This window comes from Calliopsis andreniformis, chromosome 5 (assembly GCF_051401765.1).
Source record: "Calliopsis andreniformis isolate RMS-2024a chromosome 5, iyCalAndr_principal, whole genome shotgun sequence".
Lineage (NCBI taxonomy): Eukaryota > Metazoa > Arthropoda > Insecta > Hymenoptera > Andrenidae > Calliopsis > Calliopsis andreniformis.
In genome coordinates, this window is record NC_135066.1 from 2,465,111 (window position 1) to 2,484,808 (window position 19,698).

Consider the following 19,698-nt stretch of genomic DNA (forward strand, 5'->3'; position numbering starts at 1 on the left):
CTGTCATATACCAATGCTTGAAAATCGTAAAAACATGAATTATTGATAAAAAGTTTAAACTTGTATAAAGTTTTAATTGCATCTGTTACTGCTACATTTTGTATTAACTTTGTAAACAACTACTGTATGAAATAAACAACTTAAATAATTGTATACTTCATTTGACATAGTATTTCTCCTGTTAGTTTGCATCAGTTTTATCTGTCCTGTATATCCTGTAGCGTGCAACGCACAATACACGCCCGTTTAATCGAGCATACATTTGGCGAGATACTGGAATTTTATAATCACTTTCATTATTCACTCTCATCCAAATAATACTGATAGCTTTATCCAAAAACAATTCGACATCTACCACGATTTTAATAAAAAAGCCCAACATATTTTTCCTTTAAACTGTGTACAGCTAATATTGACAGTCTACGCGTCTACACCTCGGCTAGTGTTCATAGTAATTGACGCCGGTTGCACAAAATAATAAATAGTTCTGTCTATTAAATTAAATTGGATTAAAAGTTTCGAAAAGTGAGTAGTTATATATCTATTTTTCAGTAAGTTGTAAGATAGAAGAATATTTTGAACATGCAAGAGGAGAATATTTTACAAGGACCACCTGAGACCATCCTAGAATTTGGAAATCTGTCTATGGGGCAATTACTTTTAAATCAGTTATATGTTCATAGAAATTGGGTAGCACAGGTAAGAAATAATACATATATAATTTATATAGTTAGGAATGAAGTGCCACTCTTTTGCAACAATATTATTTTCAGATAAATGGTTATACAGGAGAAGAGCAAACATATAAAGATATTTTAGATATTAGTAAGAAGTTAGCAGTTGCACTCAAGAAGGAAGGGATACAGAAAGATGATCGTATAGCTATATGCAGCGAGAACAATATAGAATATTGTATACCAATATGTGCTGCATTTTATTTAGGAGCTACTGTTTGTCCGTTAAACCCACTTTATTCAGAAGGAGAACTGAAATATGCATTAAGTATATCAAAACCAAAGTATATCTTTGTATCAGCAATTGGAGCAAAGAACATATTTAAAGTACTTCCTCAATTATCTTGGACACCAAAAGTAGCAATGTTAACAGAATCTAAAGATACTAAATTACAAAGTTTAAGCTCCTTAACATCAAATGTTTTTGTTGGTAATAATTTCCATGCTTGTCCAGTAGATGTGAATGATCATGTAGCAATTATTTCATGCTCCAGTGGCACCACAGGTTTGCCAAAAGGAGTTATGTTAACAGATAAAAATTTATTGACAGTGATAAGGCAGTTTACAGTCTCAGCATCAGATACATTGAATGTTAATGTAACAACTTTAGCTTTATTACCATTCTTCCATTCGTATGCATTCTCTGTACTTCTTACGAGACTTGTTTTTGGAAATAAAAATGTCATCCTTTCACGTTTTGAAGAAAAAATATTTCTACGTACTATAGAAAAATATAAAATTCAATATATAACAGTTGTACCACCACTTATGATATTCCTAGCAAAGCATCCCATTGTAGATAAATACGATTTATCCAGTATTACAGATATTTGGTAAGATTCAGTTTCAGTAATCCTTGTAATTAACATCTAAGATTATCAATGACCATCAATTTCTTAATATTTTAACTAGGTGTGGTGCAGCACCTTTGTCAGAAGAAATTGCCAAAATGGTTGTAAAAAGACTGAATAATCCAAGTATAAGACAAGGATATGGATTAACAGAAACTACTTTAGCTGTAATTAAATCACCAAGGTATAACACAAAATATGGAAGCGCGGGCAAAGTAGTTCCAGGAACTTTAGGTAATACACGAATACTTCTCGTTTTCTGAACATTATATCAGTATTCCTACTTTTTTACATTTAGCAAAAGTGATACCAATTGATGGGGATAAATCGAGTAAACCTCTAGGGCCAAATCAATTAGGAGAATTATGTTTTAAAGGAAACTTGATAATGAAAGGATACTGCAATGATGAAAAAGCAACTGCAGCAACTATTGATCAAGATGGTTGGTTATATTCAGGAGATATAGGATATTATGATGAAGAGGGTTATTTCTACATAGTAGACCGTTTAAAAGAGCTTATCAAATATAAAGGATTTCAAGTTCCACCAGCCGAACTGGAAGCATTATTGTTAACATATCCTGGGGTTAAAGATGCAGCAGTAATTGGAGTACCAGATGAAGAAGCAGGAGAACTACCAGCTGCTTTTATTGTTAAACAAGAAGGACATAATGTAACAGCTGATGATATTACAAGATTTATAAATGGTAAGTATTTGATATCACAGAAATTAATCACTTCAATTTCTACTAATGAAAATAATTGCAGAACGTGTATCAAGCCCTAAACGACTTCGAGGCGGAATTAAATTCGTTGACAGTATACCAAAAACAGCATCGGGAAAGATTCTTCGCCGAGAATTGCGTGATGCACTTAAATCAAAACTATAGAATGTCCAAAAGAAGATAATGCATTATTATTTTAAACCTTATCTTGATTTATATTTTTTACGTATTTTCAATTGCAGAAACATGAACGACAACAGATATATACTATTTATTGAGTTACATTTTTAAATTTGATCAGTATATACTTTTTGCTTTATTTTTCTTGACTGTACGTAGCATGAAATTTTTCAGACAATCTAGGAAATTTTCTATTCTCATTGAATATTATTGAAGTATTTTGTATTACATATAAATACATATTGAATCTCATATGAAAAACATTATATACATTACTGTTCTAACTGTTGTTTAACTTTCTGTGGAATGTGATCCAAATACCACTGATGAATTTCACTAGGAGCTGTAGCTAATACACCTCTTGAATTCGCATATGTTGTCTCTGCATGATATGGATAATGTTCTCCATAAAAATCTGTTAAAGTACCGCCAGCAGCACAAAGAATTGCCTCAGGTGCACAAGTATCCCATCTTTTACAACCTTTACTAGCAAAGACATATGCGTGAGCTTTTCCTTCTAGTAAAAGTACCACCTACAAGATAATGAAATGAGATAAAAGTAATCAAAGAACTTATAAATAATATTACCTTATATCCTGCACCACCAACACGTAAAACTTCATCAGGTTGTAAAGCACTTATGGCTGCCTGAACATTACTATCTGAATGTGATCTGAAAGTATATAGTATTCCTATAATTTCTTATTGCAACTGAAGCTACAAGTACTTTAAACTAAAGTGTACCGTGTTGTTGTAACTATTCTTTTCCCAGGTGGTGGTGTAATTGGTGTAAATCCTCCAAATCCTACTCCATTAATACCCCACAAGGTACGTCCTAACATACCACTCTCTGTGTCCTTATAATATGGTTGATGAATTATTCCTCCAACAGCTTTCTGTCCAATTGCAACTCCTACTAATACTGTAACATGCTCTACAAGACCTTGTGTATACTCGGATGTTCCTGAACAGATTACTTTGTTTTAATCTCCTAATATGATATACACTGAAATGGATTCAAATAAATGAAAATATTTACCATCTAGTGGATCTACCCAAACACACACATCTTTAGGATCAATATTTTCTAAGTCAGCTGGTAATTTCAACTTTAATACTTCTTGATCTGCTTCTGTTACAACCCAATCAGATGGTACATCACAATCGGATGATTCTTCTTCACCAATAATAGTAATATTTGGAAACTGACGACTTAATGAAGCAATAATACACCTTTGAGCACAACGATCAGCTTCAGTTTGTAAATCGTTCTTGCCTTTTTCTACTATATTTAAACCTCCATGACTCATAACATCTCTTATCATTTTACCTGCTAGCACTGTAGCAGATATAGAAGACGCAACAATTCGTGACAACAGAGAAGCACTTTGAGCCATGTTTTCAATTTTCTCGTTAATGTCATTAACAGTATACTGACACTGCTTTTGTAAAAGATACTAAATCTTTTACCACCTCACACCTTAAATATATTGCACATATAATTGTTCTAGCTAGCAAATACTTTGCTAGCAAAATATAAAAAACTTGTGACAAAAAGTCTTAGAAAGTAGCATTATCCTCCAAGGTTACGTTATATAATACAAGACAATACAGATTATCATAAATTTTTTTATAATTTCATATTATCTAAATATTCCACAGCTAAAAGTTTCTGTAAATCATTTTTACACATTTTGTATTTCATTCTAAAATGATAAATAAAATTTCAAATATAGTATATGTAAAATAATCGACAAACCTTTATTGTTATATCTTCGATCTGCATGTAAATAATTTTTAAAAATGATATATCACAATTTCGTGTTGTGTTGTGTGGCTTGTACACACACATACACGCATGGCTAATTACTTAACGGAACTTAAAAACAGAACTTATGGATGAATGAAACATATAAAAAACTGAAGAATTCAAAATTATGATGCTTACAAATTTTTAATGTTATTTCAGTAAAAGAATCAATGTATGATCTTACGATAAAGTGAAACATAATCCGCGCAATTAGATTGTGAGAATATATAATTATATTGTAAGATATCAATATATAAATCCATCAAATTCCGCCAATTTAGAAAAGTTATAAGGAAAAATATTTAAAAAGAGCTACTATTTTTTTATTTGCATAGACGCAAATTACATTTTCTGTTGAGTTAAATTACCACATGGGAAGATTATCTATTATGTGAAAAACTACTATTAACGACTTTACCAAAAAATATAAGAGTACTTTAAATTAATAAAAAATAATTAAAATTTACATTGGTTTATCATTCAATCGTTTTAAAGCAAAATTGTTTATAAAACTAACCTAAAAAATATATACTCCTTACATGTTGTTGACAAAAATACTAAATGGTTAGAAACTAAAAATGAAGTTTCAAAATTGGACTCGATTTTCTCATAGTAATATGCTAAAACTAAATAAATCTTATGATAATATTACACTACGTTTAATAAAGGAATCTATATTCTATTTAAATGTCATGAAATTTATGTGCACTAAAACAAATAATGTAAAAAATTTAAACGAGGAAAAGTGGAGTAAAAGAGAGGTTGATAAGTTTTATAAATTTTTAGAAACTGATGCAGAATTAAGAAATAGCATTCCAAAAAAATATCTGAAGACAACTACGCAAAGTCTAAATTCATATTTAATAAACCGTGAAGGAGCTAAAAAGTTTGTTTCATTAATTAAGGATGACTTATTACAAAATCTAACTAATGTAGTTGAAGTAAATCCAGGACTGGGTTTATTAACAAAGGAGTTACTTAAAGCTGGTGTACCATTTATAAATTTATATGAGAAGGACTCAGTATTTTATAACCAACTAGAGAAATTAAGTAATACATTTCCTGACAGGGTCACCGTAACAAATGGAGATCTGATTCATTTAATGACTGCACCAGTTTCATATAGTGTACATAATAGTATTGCCATGTCTATGTTAAAAGTTATCGAAAAAAGAAAGTGGGAAGAAGTAAGTTGTCTACAAATAATTGGGACAATATTTAATAATCAATTTATTAGAAATATAATATTAAACACAGTGTTTCAAAGGAGCTTTATGATGTATGGACGAGTAACTTTTTACATTGCAGTACCATCGTTCATATGGTTTGTTAGTATAAGAATTTTACATTTATATTATTGTATTTATACTGAATTAATTTCATAAATTTTACTTTTCAGGAATGGGTAGCACCAGCTGATCTAAATAGTGTTACTGTCATGCTTAAAACATTATTTAATTACAAACATTTTGGAAACTTGGATAATCAAATGTTCGTACCATGGCTAAGACCTAAAAGAGCATTAAGTAAGAAGTTAGCTGGCAAATTATCTACTGAGGATATGAATGCAATATATATTCTTAAATTAGAACCAAAGCCTGATCTCTATAAAGCATTTAATGGAGAAGAATTAGTGTATTTTTGGCATTTTGTTAGAAACAATTTTTATAAACCACATATCAGAGTTATACCTTCATTAGAGTAAGTATAATTATATAAATATAACGTATATTCAAAATAGTTCTAAAATGTTGCTGATAAATGTATGATTTTAATTTCTTCAGAAAAATCATGCCAGGCTGTGGCATCAACTTAATAGCAAAGGATTACACTATATTTACAGAGTTTACTGAGTTGAACTTAAAGCAAATCTATGATCTCTTCTGTGAATTTAAATCCTGGCCAGAATTCAAAAACAGTGTATTTATATCAAGTATTCATGAGTGTGAGAAACTAAGTACGATGTACTGAAAATTATTAATACTCATTAGTAGTTTTGTAACTATGAAATGACACAGTAATATTACATTTTGTTATTAATGTGTTGTTTAGTTTACTAATAACAAAGTCTAATAATTTATATTCAAATTCATTACTATTGAATGTATTGATTCCAAATAAAATAAAAATTGTCTATTTATTTTTATAATTATATTGCATGTATTCTGTATATTTATTTCTTTACAGCTAAAATTGTATATTTTGAAGTAGTGGGAGAGGAAAGTTAATTCACAGGAAATACTTGATACTGATTGGTTACTGATTTTAATACTTTTATTCTAGTCAGCTGTAGTTGTCCTTGAAATGCAAGGTTCATGTCAGGTCATTTAAAAGAAGATAGTACTGTAAGAAAAGTTATCTGTATCTTCAGTGATAAATAATACTTAATAATATAAAATTCGATATTCAATTGAAATTTAATTAACCTACTTTCAAGAAAATTGCATACCTATTAGTTTAATGTTTTAAAAATTGCCTAATACAGGTACATAAAATGAAGTCAATCATTCTTGGCATTTCATTGATAATATGGAATTATATAGCATGTCAAGATATTGTATTTCCAAACGAAACAGAAACATTTCACATTAGTGAAAATCCTATACCGGTGATTATTATATAATAGTATGTTATTCTACAATGTGGTATAAAATGTTAAGCAATATTTTTTTTTTAGATTACAGAACGTGTTCCAATTAATGCAAGTGAATGCCCTAAAAACATGCTTCTTCACCCAGGACCTGGGAGTAAGAGCACATGGGTATGTGATTGTGCACCTGGGTTCTTATATGTTCCTTCAAACAATTTTTGCTATGAACCGTATAGACAAGGACCGTGTTCATCGTGGAATTATCTAATACTTCCTGAAAATCAAGCTGTACCTGCTTGTGTAGAAAATCCATGCATAAAAGATGGTTTAGTACCATACAATGGTTCGTGTTATCCTTTAAAAACTGAAAGTAATGCATGTCCTTCTGGTAAAAAATTAGAAGTAAATAAAACTACTTTTAAATTAGAGTGTACAACAGAAATTGTACCACTTGTATTGATAGTAGCACCTGATAGATGTCCTACAGGGAGTCGTAGAGTTAAAGGTGGTTTATGTAAACCAGTAATATCCGAACAGCACTACCAAACCAAGTGAAATTTTTTATACAAATGGGATGCTACTTTTATGCCTGACTTGTTCTGGATAATTAATTGCTACATATTGCTATAATCTTAGTATATTATGAGAATATATAACATACATATTTACAAAATATATTATATAACATGTTTAAGTAATATGATTCTTAACATGAAATTTTTAATCTATGTACATGTAATAGTACATATTTTTCGATTATACATTTATAAAATTTATACAATTTTTTATCACTAGAAGTGGCTAAGTGTAATTGTAGAGTGACATTTTATACTTTATATCTTATCTCTGTTAATATTCTTATATGCTACATATATACAAATTGAAGGAAACTATTATACAATAAAAATATGTTCAATGATTGTTAATACTATTTCATTTAAATGTGATCACTGAAGAAAAAAAATACTAATTGCATTCTTATAAAATGTAATTTAATAGTAACCGTAGAAGCTGTAAGTTGTAATGTTATCCAGTCTTGATATGTATAAATATTAAATCTATTTAACAAATGATATTCGTTTGCGATAAAGCACTTCAATTTAATATAATTGCTAAGTTGAAAAAAACTTGAATATCTTACACTTTTACTCTTTTGAAAGAGTAATGTGTGATCCCAATTACATCAATTACAAACTGCGCGTTTTAGAAACTTCATTCCACAAAATATGATCAGGAATATTCATTCCTGAAGAATAGAGATATTAGTATAGCTAAAATGCTACTATCTCTTTAGATCATATCATTGAAAGATTTTGCAATATACTTAAGATTTCAATTTATTTCCTGTATCTCATTACTTCTAGCAGCTTCTATCAATCTTTGTCTTTCTCTGTACATAGAAACTTTCATATTTTCCAACTGATGATACCGTAATAACTTCAAAACTGCAAACACTGACAACCCAACCCAAATAGACAAACTGGTCCAAGTTCCAAATTGAACTGCACCTAATTCAATATGAAAACCTGATGTATCAATTCCATCAGCTCTATCAATATCATTTCCAGCTGCTAATTCACAAGATGGGAATCTTTTTGTCATACACTGACACCAAGTCATAAAACCAAGAGTAACAATAATTGCAGCAACCAGGGTAACTGTTGTTAGAAATATTGAACTAACAACATCTATGAAAGCGGATAAAAAGGAACTATCCTCTCCTCTATACATAAATATAGAAAGCCGATAGATTTGTACTGCAGATGTCAGAAGCAACAGTAAACCAACAATTATCGTGTAATTGCAGTAAGCCGTAGAAGCCCAGTTTACAACAAACTGACCATCTGTCTCTTGCCAAGTTCCTGTCGAAAACAACAGGCAATGTCCACTGTAAACAAAAAATTACAATGCACAATGCATTATACTATGCATATGTCTTAAAATTATTTATCATTCGTTTTTAACTACCTAAATTCATCCTGGTGCAAGCTCATTGGAATAATAATGCATAGTGATAAAATAAAAGCTACGATATAACCGGATATCTGGCTGAGTAATAGAATATTTGTTAGAGCCATTTGGCTAGTGATAAAACAAATTTTGTATTCCTCGACACAGTCCTAGAGATGAAAAAAATACACTTAATCAAATCCTAGCGAACTGTTGAGTAATCTGACAGATCGCTCGCACACATTCATCTACACCTGCAAAGTAAATGCATGTAGTACGTAGAACTAGCGTGAAGCGTGAACACAGACACATTCAGTATGGTAAACCTTGCCACTAATTCCTCGCCACTTTTGTTATCTTTTGAAAAAATTCTGTTTTCCCCTTTATAAATCTAATAAAAAAAATCTGATTCAATTATTGCAAATTTTTCAATTACTTCCATATAAGAAATAAGAAGAATCTATACTAAATTTTAAAAAATCCTGTTCAATTTGAAACGTGATTTACGTATAGAATATTCACCGAACAATTTACAAGGAAAATATTTGTCATTTTTTTGTACTAAAAGAATAATATTTGCGCAAAAATCTTTGTCCTTCCCAGAAATAACAAATCGTTAATATGTCCCTCTATATGCATAAAAGCAATGATACATTAATATTGCAGCAATAATCGATCGCATTATACGCTTTAATATTGGGAAAAGTATCAACAAAAGAAGAGTAATTTGAAGTAAAAAAATTCTAACACGAATCATAATTGCAAATGACGATGGGAAATAATTCGATTCGTCAGTGCGTGATTTTCTGTGCTATTTTGTTCGTTTAAGAAAAGGACAAAGAAGAAAAAAGCGAGTAAATCTTGTTGATAAAAGGGGAAAAAAATAGATTAACTGAACATAACGGAATTGCTGTGTCGCGTATGATAGAAAACAAGGAACGGGAGTCACATCGGTGCGCTAGAAGTGAAAGAGTATTGGAAAACGTAAGTATCCGAGCGCCTCTCTCCAAAGTCAGCTGATTTCAGTCAATGAGACACCAGCGTTTCGCGTTTCATAGTGTTGCCGATAGCCTGGCTCGCGTGTACGAAGCGTGCGTGTGGGAGTGCGCGAGTGTGTGTGCCTCTAGTGCATCCGAAGGAAAACATTACGCAGCTAGAACCCCGTTACATCCGAATCATCGTATTATGTTAAGGATCATTGCACTGGACTGGACACGTGTCAGGGAAATGGAATTCACGTGGATAAATTGTTTTTCTTGCACGGTGCCCGAGTAACAGGCCTAACATAAGACGCATGAGGAGAAACAGACCTTCGAAAAATCCCATGTCTTTCTTAGTTTAGGACTGTCAAACGTGGGAATAAAATGTCTTGGTTGGGATGCTTCCCCTGGTCTCAGGGGATCAAGAAACGGGCCTGCAGATATCTTCTGCAACGATATCTCGGTCAATTTTTAGAGGAGAAACTGACATTGGATCAGCTTACTGTAGATCTTTACAATGGAACTGGTCGTGTAACCAATGTTAGGCTTGATGTACAGGTACTGTCATTTCCTTTGTTTCACAATCCTTTGTTAGCTTTCGATCGGGGACAATAAAGATAAAGCAATCACTATGAGTAATTTTGTGTTTGTACGAAAACAATTTGCTTATCCGATGGGATCTTTAAAAGAAAGAAAAGACTGAGAAATACTTTGAATTATGTATATTTTTTTTGTAATAGGCACTTAATGAGATGGGAGAACAACAACATCTCCCATTGGAATTTGTTGATGGTTTTGTGGCAGAAATGTCTGTTAGCATACCATGGTCGGCTTTGCTCAGTGAAGCTAGTTATGTGGAGGTAACTAGACTCAGGTTAACTGTTCAACCTAGGCAAAGAGCAGAAAGTGGAACTTCAATGTTTGAGTCTATGTGGAGTTCCATGACATCCAGCATGCAGCTTGCACAAGAATGTTTACAAGAAGATGCTAATAATGCTGGTAATTCGCAGCCATTAGAAGGGGTGGAATTGTTTGCACAAACAATAGATTCAAGTAAGAGTTTTAAGGACAACACAATTGCAATTTAGAGAGTCGTACATTAATATATATGCATAGTAAAAAATTATGTTTATTTCAGTTTTATGCAGGGTGAAAGTGAGATTTATAGATACTATAATACGTTTGGAACATGTGCCACTGGATTCCTCAACAGGAGTTGCAATAGAAATATGTATAAAAAACTTAGAATATTCTGATGAAGCAGGCTTAGATCCAAGCAGTACTTCACTAGATCCCAGTCAATCAACAAAGGGCTATGTTGTGTCTGCCTTCACAACAAAACGCTTTTACTTAGAAGGAGTCACTTTCTATACAGATGAATTCCCATCTCGTGCAAGAACCTTCTCTAAGAGTATAATAACAACGAGCAGAGGGTCTACACCAGATTCTAAAGTAAAATCTTTTATCAAAATTACTATAGAGATAAATAAAAAGAAAAATGTGAAGCATAATTTTGTGAAATTTTTTTGCTACAGAATTCAGATGGCCAATTTTCTTCTGCACAAATATCACCTGTTCAAAATATGCAAACTCCTCCAGATGGGAATGATATCAATAATTTAAGTGATTCAAATCCTATAAGGTTTGCTAAGTTGGCAGGTAGACAAGAAATAAGACTAAAATTGAAGCAAGGAGAAGGTGTTTCAGGGCCAAAGGTAAAAGTTAAATAATTAAAGTTCAATAATCTATATGTTCTGTGTTCAGAATATACAGAATAGTACTGTTAAATTGCAATATATTTGACACGAAGTAAAAGAGAACTAATTACTTCAGGTAGAATTAGAAGTAACTCTGGGATCTTTCACTTCATTTCTGAGTCCAAGGCAGATGCATGTTCTGTTGGAATTAGGACATGGACTTGCATCTCCAGATCTAGAAGATGTTAGTAACGTTGCACCAAGAACCTGCACTGAAAAACCTATGGCAGGTAGTGATTTCAATCGCGTAGAACGAGAACTTATTCATCAAATTCATCCGACCCAAGGATTGCGTACTATGGTAATAAAAACAATTTACAATTCTCTATTTTTACTGACAGTAAATAAACAATTTGTTGAATAACAGGATCTGAGACACACACAAGGTTGGTCAACAGCATCTTTGGACGAGTCTGACAATGAAGATGAATTTCTACCAATGAGATTACCAGGGTCCTCATCAATGAGCGACTCTGTTATAAGCAATAACAATAGCATGGATGGAAGTATATCCACTAGTAGTATTAGTTTAAAGAGTTCTGGAACAAATTTACCAAAGCAACACAAGCACAGACATAGCGTGGACAATAGTCCTTCTACGGAAACGTCTCACTTTCATGTGAGAGTATCTTCCATAGCTGTAGTCTTGTTACACGAAGATATACTGACTACGTGCGTAGAAGGCGGTGGTCTAACATGTTCTAGTATAAAGCAAATGAAAAATGCAGCAGATGAATTTTTTAAACAATTGGGAATGTTTGCAGCTGGTGGATATGGAAATAAAGATTTTGATAAAGCATCCAAGTTACTTTTAAACGCTTGCCATTTAAGCCACATTAGGTATGCACAATCAGTGTACAAACACTGAAAGAACTAGAAAGGTCTAATTTTAATTGACTCTTAATTACAGATTGCTTGCTGCACCATTAGTGATGGAAGGAAGAGAAAAGACTACGTCATTGTCTTCTGTAATATCCGGAACATTGACTTTAGCTAGTTTAGAAATTGTAGAATGTTTAATTGATTCGAATAGTTCTGGCGCTAATGGAACTTCCCCTACGGAATATGTGGAACTGCTTACTTTTCCAAAAGAGAATTCTGCAAATTTTGGTTTTACTAATAAAACAGATTTTAAAATGAAGTTTAAATATGTAGAAGACGTTCATAGCGCTCGACATGCCCAATTAATGAAATGTTCGCACCCGTGTACAGAAATCGAGTGAGTTTATGAACATTAATTTATATGTAAGAATACTGAATTAATTTTCAGCTAATTTTGTACCATTTTTTTACCACGATTGCAGTATCGAATTGGAACCATGTAACAGCGAGGTGGATATAACTATTGTAGATAGAATATGCGCTCTACTTAATCCACAGCCTATATGCGTTTGCAATCCAGTATCTAATGATAGAAATATTGTAAGTTCGTAATGTTTACTATAAATTTACTCAGTGGACTATAAAATTCCTATTACTATTTCAATGTTCTGTTTTTAGAATCAACAAACTTTATTCTATCAAGCTGTGGAGAGTCCAAGTTCGTCAGATATTGCAGCAGTCATAAACGTATCTTCGTCGCAATGTACAATAAAACTGAGGTATTGTATAAACATGAAAGCACACAAAATATCAGAACTAAGTGTTATCTAATGAGCAATATCTTAAAAATAGGTTTCCAATACCAGATTTAAGACCTCTGCACGATATGAACCGAGCACCATGGTGGAAACGATCTGTGAGAACAGATCATATGATTTTGAAGATGACAGATGCACAAATACACTCTACTATGAAAAGTCATCCCCATTCTGTGACAAAGCACGAAGTTCAGTTTCGGAAGATGTTGCTTTCGTATGCAGAAACTGAAACGGATACACCGATAAACATAGGAAAAGTTACGACTGACGAGAAGAACAACTCATTATGTCAACAAGTCAGCGAAGGATTTGGCTGGGCCAGAGTTGTTATCACGATCTATCCACAACGTTTGAGCGGTCAGCTGGAAGACAGTTCGGAGGGAGAACCAGACTCGAGCTTGGATGAAACATTGGAGAACGCACCTAAGCATCAACCTTCTCCTTTCAGTTCGAAGAGGGTGATTCATGAATCTGATACGCCTCATTCCAGGCCTCATTCGCAAGGCGACAAAGATGAATCAGAACAAAGGTTTCTATTAGTATTAATTATAAAAGAAACTATAATTTGTGATATATATACTTCAGATGTTTTAAAATACGATTCTGTTGTGTTAATAGAGAAGGCGAAGAACTGATTATACCAGGAAGTAGAGAAGAAATGCTAGAATTCATGGATGAAGGCATTCGGGGATCTAGGATTCAACTAGAAATCAATTTTCCATGTGTTTCCGTCCAGATACCATCTAAGCACCTTTATGAGCTACTGTACAATAGGTTTAATACTGACCTCTTTTTGTGGGAGCCATCTGCACCAAGACCAAAATACAGTACTCATATGGAAAGTCATATAGGTATCGACTTGGCCTCTACATTGTTACAAGAGTCTGTTTATCCTAGGTATGCAATACTTAAAAAAAAATAATGCAGTTTTCAATGTGTAATAAGTAGTCTAGAACATTATTTATGTCTTTTCTTAGATTTAGTACCTGTAAAAGTGGAATTCAGTATGACTCTGATTCAGATTCAGATGAAGAGGGAATATTTCATTCGGCGGCCGATAAAAGCTACAGGCAACACCAGAATAAAGTGTCGAGAAATGGTCAGAGCAAACTTGCACTAATTTTGAATATAGATCAAGGTCTTCTTTGTATGTACACCCCTGTTCGAGACTCGATGCGCAATGTAATCCCTGGCCAACAAGGAGAGTTGATAATTCGATTGGAAGACGCAACGATATTTTCAGTAACCGCGTACAAAGGGAATACAAGTTTGGGTTACGTGTGTGCTATGATAAAAGAAATGTCTTTAGATCATTGCGGTCTGATGACCACTCCTTCGCAACCACCTTCATTGAGACCTATTAATAGCGTTATACCGCGACATTGTCAAAATGCTATATATAAAAGCGAACCAGATGCAAGCGTAATGGGAACAAACAACTCTGATAAAGATATGGTGATGCTAGCTATTCGAATACAAGCTGCCCATCAGACTCATCGTATAAAAGTTTGTTTCATGATATTTTCAAATAAATCTAAGCTTCCTAATCAATCGGATAATCTTACCTTGTTTTCTAACAGACTTTCAGAGTAGCAGTGGGCATATCAAATGCAACACTTAGACACAGGATGTGTACCACTGGCACATCATGGTTCACACAGTTGACAGATTGTCTGGATGTGACTGATCATCCAGTTGCCGGATATTCTCCACCAGGGATATTAACTGAACTGCATTTGCATCTCTGGGATTGTGCAGTTGATTACAGGTCTGCACTTTAATAAAAGATATAAAAAGAACGAAAATAAAAATACATGTAATTTTAGGCCGGTTCATCTACCTCTGAGATCAATGGTAACACTTGGTAACTTCAGCGTGTCTAGCAACATTGCGGCACAAACGAATACTTCAACGCTGCGTTTCATAGCAGAGGATATCGCCTTGTTCATATCTAGTAAATTGGGGAAAAGTGTAAATTTGAAACGAGATTACGTGTGCGTGATGGATGTAGGATTGTTCGAATTGTCATTAAGATTGAACGACAAAATGTGTGGCGGAGCACCCAGAGTGGACTTAAGAGCGAGCAACAATGTCCTGCATGTCAGAACTTGTTCAGATTCTGGTCGTGCTTTAATACAATTGCTGACTTATTTCGCCAACGATGGAGACCTGGTTCCAAACACAGAAAGTACTGATAGTATCACGGTACCAAGTTCTGGAGACGAAGAAAGTCTCTTGGGAGATGAAAGTATTAACACGTTGAGCAAAAGCCAAGTCGAACGTGTGAACACTTTGATGGAGGAAGCAATGGAAGAGACTGTAAGAGGTAAGTTTCAACATACAGAACTAAAGTGTTCATTGTCAATAATAATGATTTTGTTAAAGGGACAGCTACAAATATGGATGGCAAAACTTTAATGACTGAAAATCGAGTAGAAGTGTTTTTCTTTCCCGATGAGTCTAACCCGTCTTCGCAGACAGTACCTGAAATGTGTAAAAGCCCTGAACAATGTGCCAAGCCAGAATGCAATGTCGAGGCTGAGGACGCTAACGAAGACTTTTGTATATTAGGAGAAGAGGCAGGTACGGGGATAATGCCTAGGCACGGGGTACCAGAAGTTCGTTGGCTGTGTCAAGAATCATTAAGGATAATCGATAATCACTTTGCGGTACCACTTGGCAAAACTGATTTGCTTAAAGCGCCTAGACATTTCCCAGTTCCCATTTTAAGGTACACACTGTGTGAAATGACCCTAATTTGGCACATGTATGGAGGAAGAGATTTCGAAGCTTCACATTCAGTAACCAAGAAACAAGTCACAATTAGTGATAATGTATCTCGACTTAATATACCTCAGGAAAGGTATGCATCCAAGCAGTGAAGTAGTTTAATAGAAAATTTATTCACATAAATCTTCTTATTCATAGGAGCAGATCTCCATGGTGCGATGGTGTGAGTTTTAACAAAACTAACCCAAACGAAGTACATTTTGGAAGTGTGCCAAATTCGCCACGTGGAAAGTCTAAAGAGACAACAGAATGGCAGGCACTAGGAGGCCCTGGACGTCGACACGATGTTCTAATGGAGCTCCAGTTGAACAAAGTACGCTTTCAACACGAAGTTTATCCAGAGAATACTGCGGAAGCAGCGAGACAGATATTATTAGTGAACGAGATAGAAATTAGAGACAGACTGGCTTCTTCACACATCAACAAGTTCTTGTATCAATACAGTAGCGAAGCCAGGCCCAGACAGTCCCACGCGAACATGTTCGCCATGAAGGCGGTTCATGTTAGACCTGACCCAAGATTAAGTGCTCAAGAATGTTGCTTAAAGCTCAGCTTACTGCCGTTGCGTCTAAACATAGACCAAGACAGCCTATTGTTCTCGATAGAATTTTTCAACGAATTGGGAGGTGGCTCAAAACAGACTCAAGAGAACTCTAACACACCTAACAATCCTCAATCCTCGCCTGTCTCTAAACAAGGCACACCGACCCATCATCCACCAGTCATGAGTGTGAATGATTCTACGCCTAATGCCCCGACGCCAACGAATACATCACAGCACGAAGCTATAGATCCAAATTTGTTAATATTATTGGAGGATGAATTGATGATAAAGGAAAGCAAAACGAAGACGAAGACTATGCACGAAGTACACGAAGATTGTCAACCAATATATTTTAGGTGGGTGTATAATATATTGCTCAACAGATACCATGTGTCAATTTTAAGTTTAATACATTCCTGTCATTGAAACTCCGTAAATCTGAGAGCACGTTTGTTATATTGAAAATAGCAAACTTTGACGAGATGCACAGACTTGCCAGAATTTTTTTCGGGAATACCGTTTGCAGCAGCATAAAATGCAAACCTTGCCCTTTAATTTAAAAAAAAAGATCAAGTCGCTGCGATTTTTTTTGACAAAGTTATAGCACTTTAAAGAAGCCCTTGCATTTTTACAACAGATCGAGTAGTGCTCATATGGCGATAAATGCAAGGGTTATTTTAAAGTGTTGTAATTTTATGAAAAAAAATCGCAGCGACTTGATCTTTTTTTTAAATTAAAGGAGAAGGTTCACACTATATGATACCACAAGCTGCATCTCTAAAAAAAATTTTAGCAAGTCCCTGCATTTTGTCAAACTTTCCAATTTGTCATATTAAGTATTAGGAAATTTGACGGGGTGTATAGACTTGGCAAAATTTTTTTCAGAGATGCTTTTTACACTAGCATAAAGCTCAAACCTTCCCCTTTAATTTAAAAAAAAGATCAAGTCGCTGCGATTTTTTTTCATAAAATTACAACACTTTAAAATAACCCTTGCATTTATCGCCATATGAGCACTACTCGATCTGTTGTAAAAATGCAAGGGCTTCTTTAAAGTGCTATAACTTTGTCAAAAAAAATCGCAGCGACCTGATCTTTTTTTTAAATTAAAGGGCAAGGTTTGAACTTTATGCTGTTGCAAACGGTATCTCCGAAGAAAATTTTGGCAAGTCCCTGCAACCCGTCAAAGTTTGCTATTTTCAATTTGACAAACATGTCCTCAGATTTAAGGAATTACAGTAATAGGGGTGAATTAATTTCAAAATCGAGATGTACTATATTAAAGAAAAGATTTCAGACTTTAATTTAGAAGAAAAATCATCATTCTATGACGATTTTTTACGGAGTTATTAGCAGTCAAAGTTAATCAATTTTTGCCCAAAATTTTTCTGTGCCCTATATTTTCTGTAATGTTATAGACATTAACCAGTGATACTAATTTTACTTATTTCATTCTTAACAGGAGCGTGATATTTTCTCCTGAAGTCCTTGTTAGATTAGATTATCACGGGAAGCGAGTAGATCTCACTCACGGACCTTTAGCTGGCCTGCTAATGGGTTTGGCACAGTTGAACTGTTCCGAATTAAGACTGAAAAGATTGACGCATCGACACGGACTTCTGGGATTCGATAAGCTCATAACGTTTCTATTATCTGAGTGGTTGCAAGATATAAAGAAGAATCAGCTTCCAAGTTTACTTGGTGGTGTGGGTCCTATGCACTCGTTGGTGCAGTTGTGTAAGTACTCATACTATTATAATTATTATATTACACTAAAATTAAATACTTGAATATAAAAATTCGTACGTTATTACAGTTCAAGGGATCCGAGACTTATTTTGGTTGCCCATTGAACAGTACCAGAAAGATGGTAGAATTATTAGAGGCTTACAACGCGGTGCAAACAGTTTCACCACCTCCACTGCAATGGCAGCGTTAGAATTGACTTCCAGATTGATATACGCTATACAGAGCACTGCTGAAACAGCTTATGACATGGTCAGTCCTGGTCCCAGCGTAAGACAAAAGACTAAGGGACAGAAAGGCCGCAGGAAAAGATATAGTCAGCCCTTAGACATTCGAGAAGGAATGGCCAATGCTTACATGCTAGTAAAAGAGGTGAATAAAAAAAAGCTGCCAAAAACAAACAATTTACGTAGTGTTTATAACTGTTGAACTAATACTATACATTTCTCTGTAGGGTTTGGGCGAAACTGCGAATCAGTTGGTGCGTGTAGCTAGCGAGGAACATGAACAAAAGGGAGTATCTGGAGCAGTGGGAGGCGTACTGCGACAAATACCACCAACAGTCGTGAAGCCTATCATTTTAGCCACAGAAGCGACCAGCAATGTTTTAGGAGGAATGCAATCGCAATTAGTGCCTGACGCGAGGCGGGAGGCGGCTCAAAAATGGCGGCAAGATTCAAACGACATGAACTAGGCTGTTCTCTTTGGGATCGTGCGAGTAAACTTCTTTGACTCAGTTTTGTAATATAGTGAATCCATGACCTGAACTTACAAAGGGGGGCCGACGAAAGGGCGAAAACGATTTCTTCGCTGGAAGAAACATAGAAATACACGAGATAGTCAATTGGCTCGAAAGGATGCGTGAACTGTGAACGCGAAACAATTCTAGACCTAATCGCATAAATTTTATTAACTCAATTCACTTCTAAGCGATATAAACACTATCCATGTAACTATACGTTTCAGTTCCATTGGTTCTTTTGTTACATATATTATTGCGGAGAGACATCAAAAACTCGATTTGTTATATTTATAGTTTATAAATAAAATATATATATACTATCGCGAATCGTTACTCTCGCAGCTTGTATGTAATTTCGTTTTAAATGATGCGTATGTTTTATACCAGTGATATGTATTCGAAGATTTTTATTAATAAAATCGTAACGCTTAGTGGAATGTTTTTTTGCGATTCACCTTTTTAGTACAAATGATTCATTCGAAAAATAATCAAACAAATTCAAATTCAATTAGAATTGAATAAACACTTACCCGACGTTGATACCTTTCTCTGCACTAGCTATCGTCCACGATTTGCATTCCTTCACGCAGATGTCACACGAAGGGCTCCTTGTAACTTATCGCCATCTTATCCCGTCGAAGAAAGCTACACGAAACGAAC

At 34.1% G+C, this 19,698-nt stretch overlaps 6 protein-coding genes across 12 annotated transcripts; 4 read left to right on the forward strand and 2 right to left on the reverse strand.

The window, feature by feature from the left end:
• The first annotated feature begins 221 nt into the window (after positions 1-221).
• On the forward strand, positions 222-2,647 carry LOC143179512 (luciferin 4-monooxygenase). 6 transcript variants are annotated; one of them, XM_076378800.1, is made up of 6 exons: positions 222-699; positions 774-1,567; positions 1,647-1,819; positions 1,884-2,027; positions 2,118-2,291; positions 2,353-2,647. In XM_076378800.1, the coding sequence occupies exons 1-6, from the start codon at positions 583-585 to the stop codon at positions 2,472-2,474; spliced, it is 1,524 nt and encodes a 507-aa protein (XP_076234915.1). In that variant the 5' UTR covers positions 222-582; the 3' UTR covers positions 2,475-2,647. The 6 variants fall into 6 exon arrangements, with proteins under 6 accessions (XP_076234915.1, XP_076234916.1, XP_076234913.1 ...); XM_076378801.1 differs by having other exon boundaries at positions 2,127-2,291; XM_076378798.1 differs by having other exon boundaries at positions 222-525; positions 608-699; positions 1,884-2,291.
• Positions 2,565-4,510, reverse strand: LOC143179515 (3'(2'),5'-bisphosphate nucleotidase 1). Its single transcript, XM_076378805.1, has 5 exons — positions 4,249-4,510; positions 3,529-4,161; positions 3,234-3,453; positions 3,078-3,162; positions 2,565-3,022 (listed from the first exon to the last, which is right to left on the reverse strand). The coding sequence occupies exons 2-5, from the start codon at positions 3,884-3,886 to the stop codon at positions 2,762-2,764; spliced, it is 924 nt and encodes a 307-aa protein (XP_076234920.1). The 5' UTR covers positions 3,887-4,161; positions 4,249-4,510; the 3' UTR covers positions 2,565-2,761.
• Positions 4,511-4,999: 489 nt separating this feature from the next.
• On the forward strand, positions 5,000-6,884 carry Mttfb2 (mitochondrial transcription factor B2). Of its 2 annotated transcripts, XM_076378804.1 has the most exons (4): positions 5,000-5,627; positions 5,699-6,000; positions 6,084-6,256; positions 6,785-6,884. In XM_076378804.1, exons 1-4 carry the CDS (start codon positions 5,001-5,003, stop codon positions 6,790-6,792), a joined length of 1,110 nt encoding a protein of 369 aa, XP_076234919.1. In that variant the 5' UTR covers position 5,000; the 3' UTR covers positions 6,793-6,884. The 2 variants fall into 2 exon arrangements, with proteins under 2 accessions (XP_076234919.1, XP_076234917.1); XM_076378802.1 differs by lacking the exon at positions 6,785-6,884 and having other exon boundaries at positions 6,084-6,271.
• LOC143179517 (uncharacterized) lies at positions 6,787-7,788 on the forward strand. The gene is made up of 2 exons (XM_076378807.1): positions 6,787-6,907; positions 6,977-7,788. The coding sequence occupies exons 1-2, from the start codon at positions 6,794-6,796 to the stop codon at positions 7,442-7,444; spliced, it is 582 nt and encodes a 193-aa protein (XP_076234922.1). The 5' UTR covers positions 6,787-6,793; the 3' UTR covers positions 7,445-7,788.
• A 101-nt stretch (positions 7,789-7,889) lies between these two features.
• On the reverse strand, positions 7,890-9,131 carry LOC143179516 (transmembrane protein 179). Its single transcript, XM_076378806.1, has 2 exons — positions 8,858-9,131; positions 7,890-8,777 (listed from the first exon to the last, which is right to left on the reverse strand). The coding sequence occupies exons 1-2, from the start codon at positions 8,965-8,967 to the stop codon at positions 8,222-8,224; spliced, it is 666 nt and encodes a 221-aa protein (XP_076234921.1). The 5' UTR covers positions 8,968-9,131; the 3' UTR covers positions 7,890-8,221.
• Positions 9,132-9,998: 867 nt separating this feature from the next.
• On the forward strand, positions 9,999-19,469 carry Atg2 (Autophagy-related 2). The gene is made up of 19 exons (XM_076378794.1): positions 9,999-10,377; positions 10,560-10,872; positions 10,958-11,271; positions 11,355-11,534; positions 11,653-11,877; positions 11,944-12,416; positions 12,487-12,795; positions 12,881-12,998; positions 13,077-13,177; positions 13,251-13,745; positions 13,835-14,113; positions 14,194-14,722; positions 14,797-14,984; positions 15,043-15,542; positions 15,602-16,079; positions 16,145-16,906; positions 18,013-18,287; positions 18,367-18,668; positions 18,751-19,469. Exons 1-19 carry the CDS (start codon positions 10,204-10,206, stop codon positions 18,988-18,990), a joined length of 6,255 nt encoding a protein of 2,084 aa, XP_076234909.1. The 5' UTR covers positions 9,999-10,203; the 3' UTR covers positions 18,991-19,469.
• The last annotated feature ends 229 nt before the right edge of the window (positions 19,470-19,698 follow it).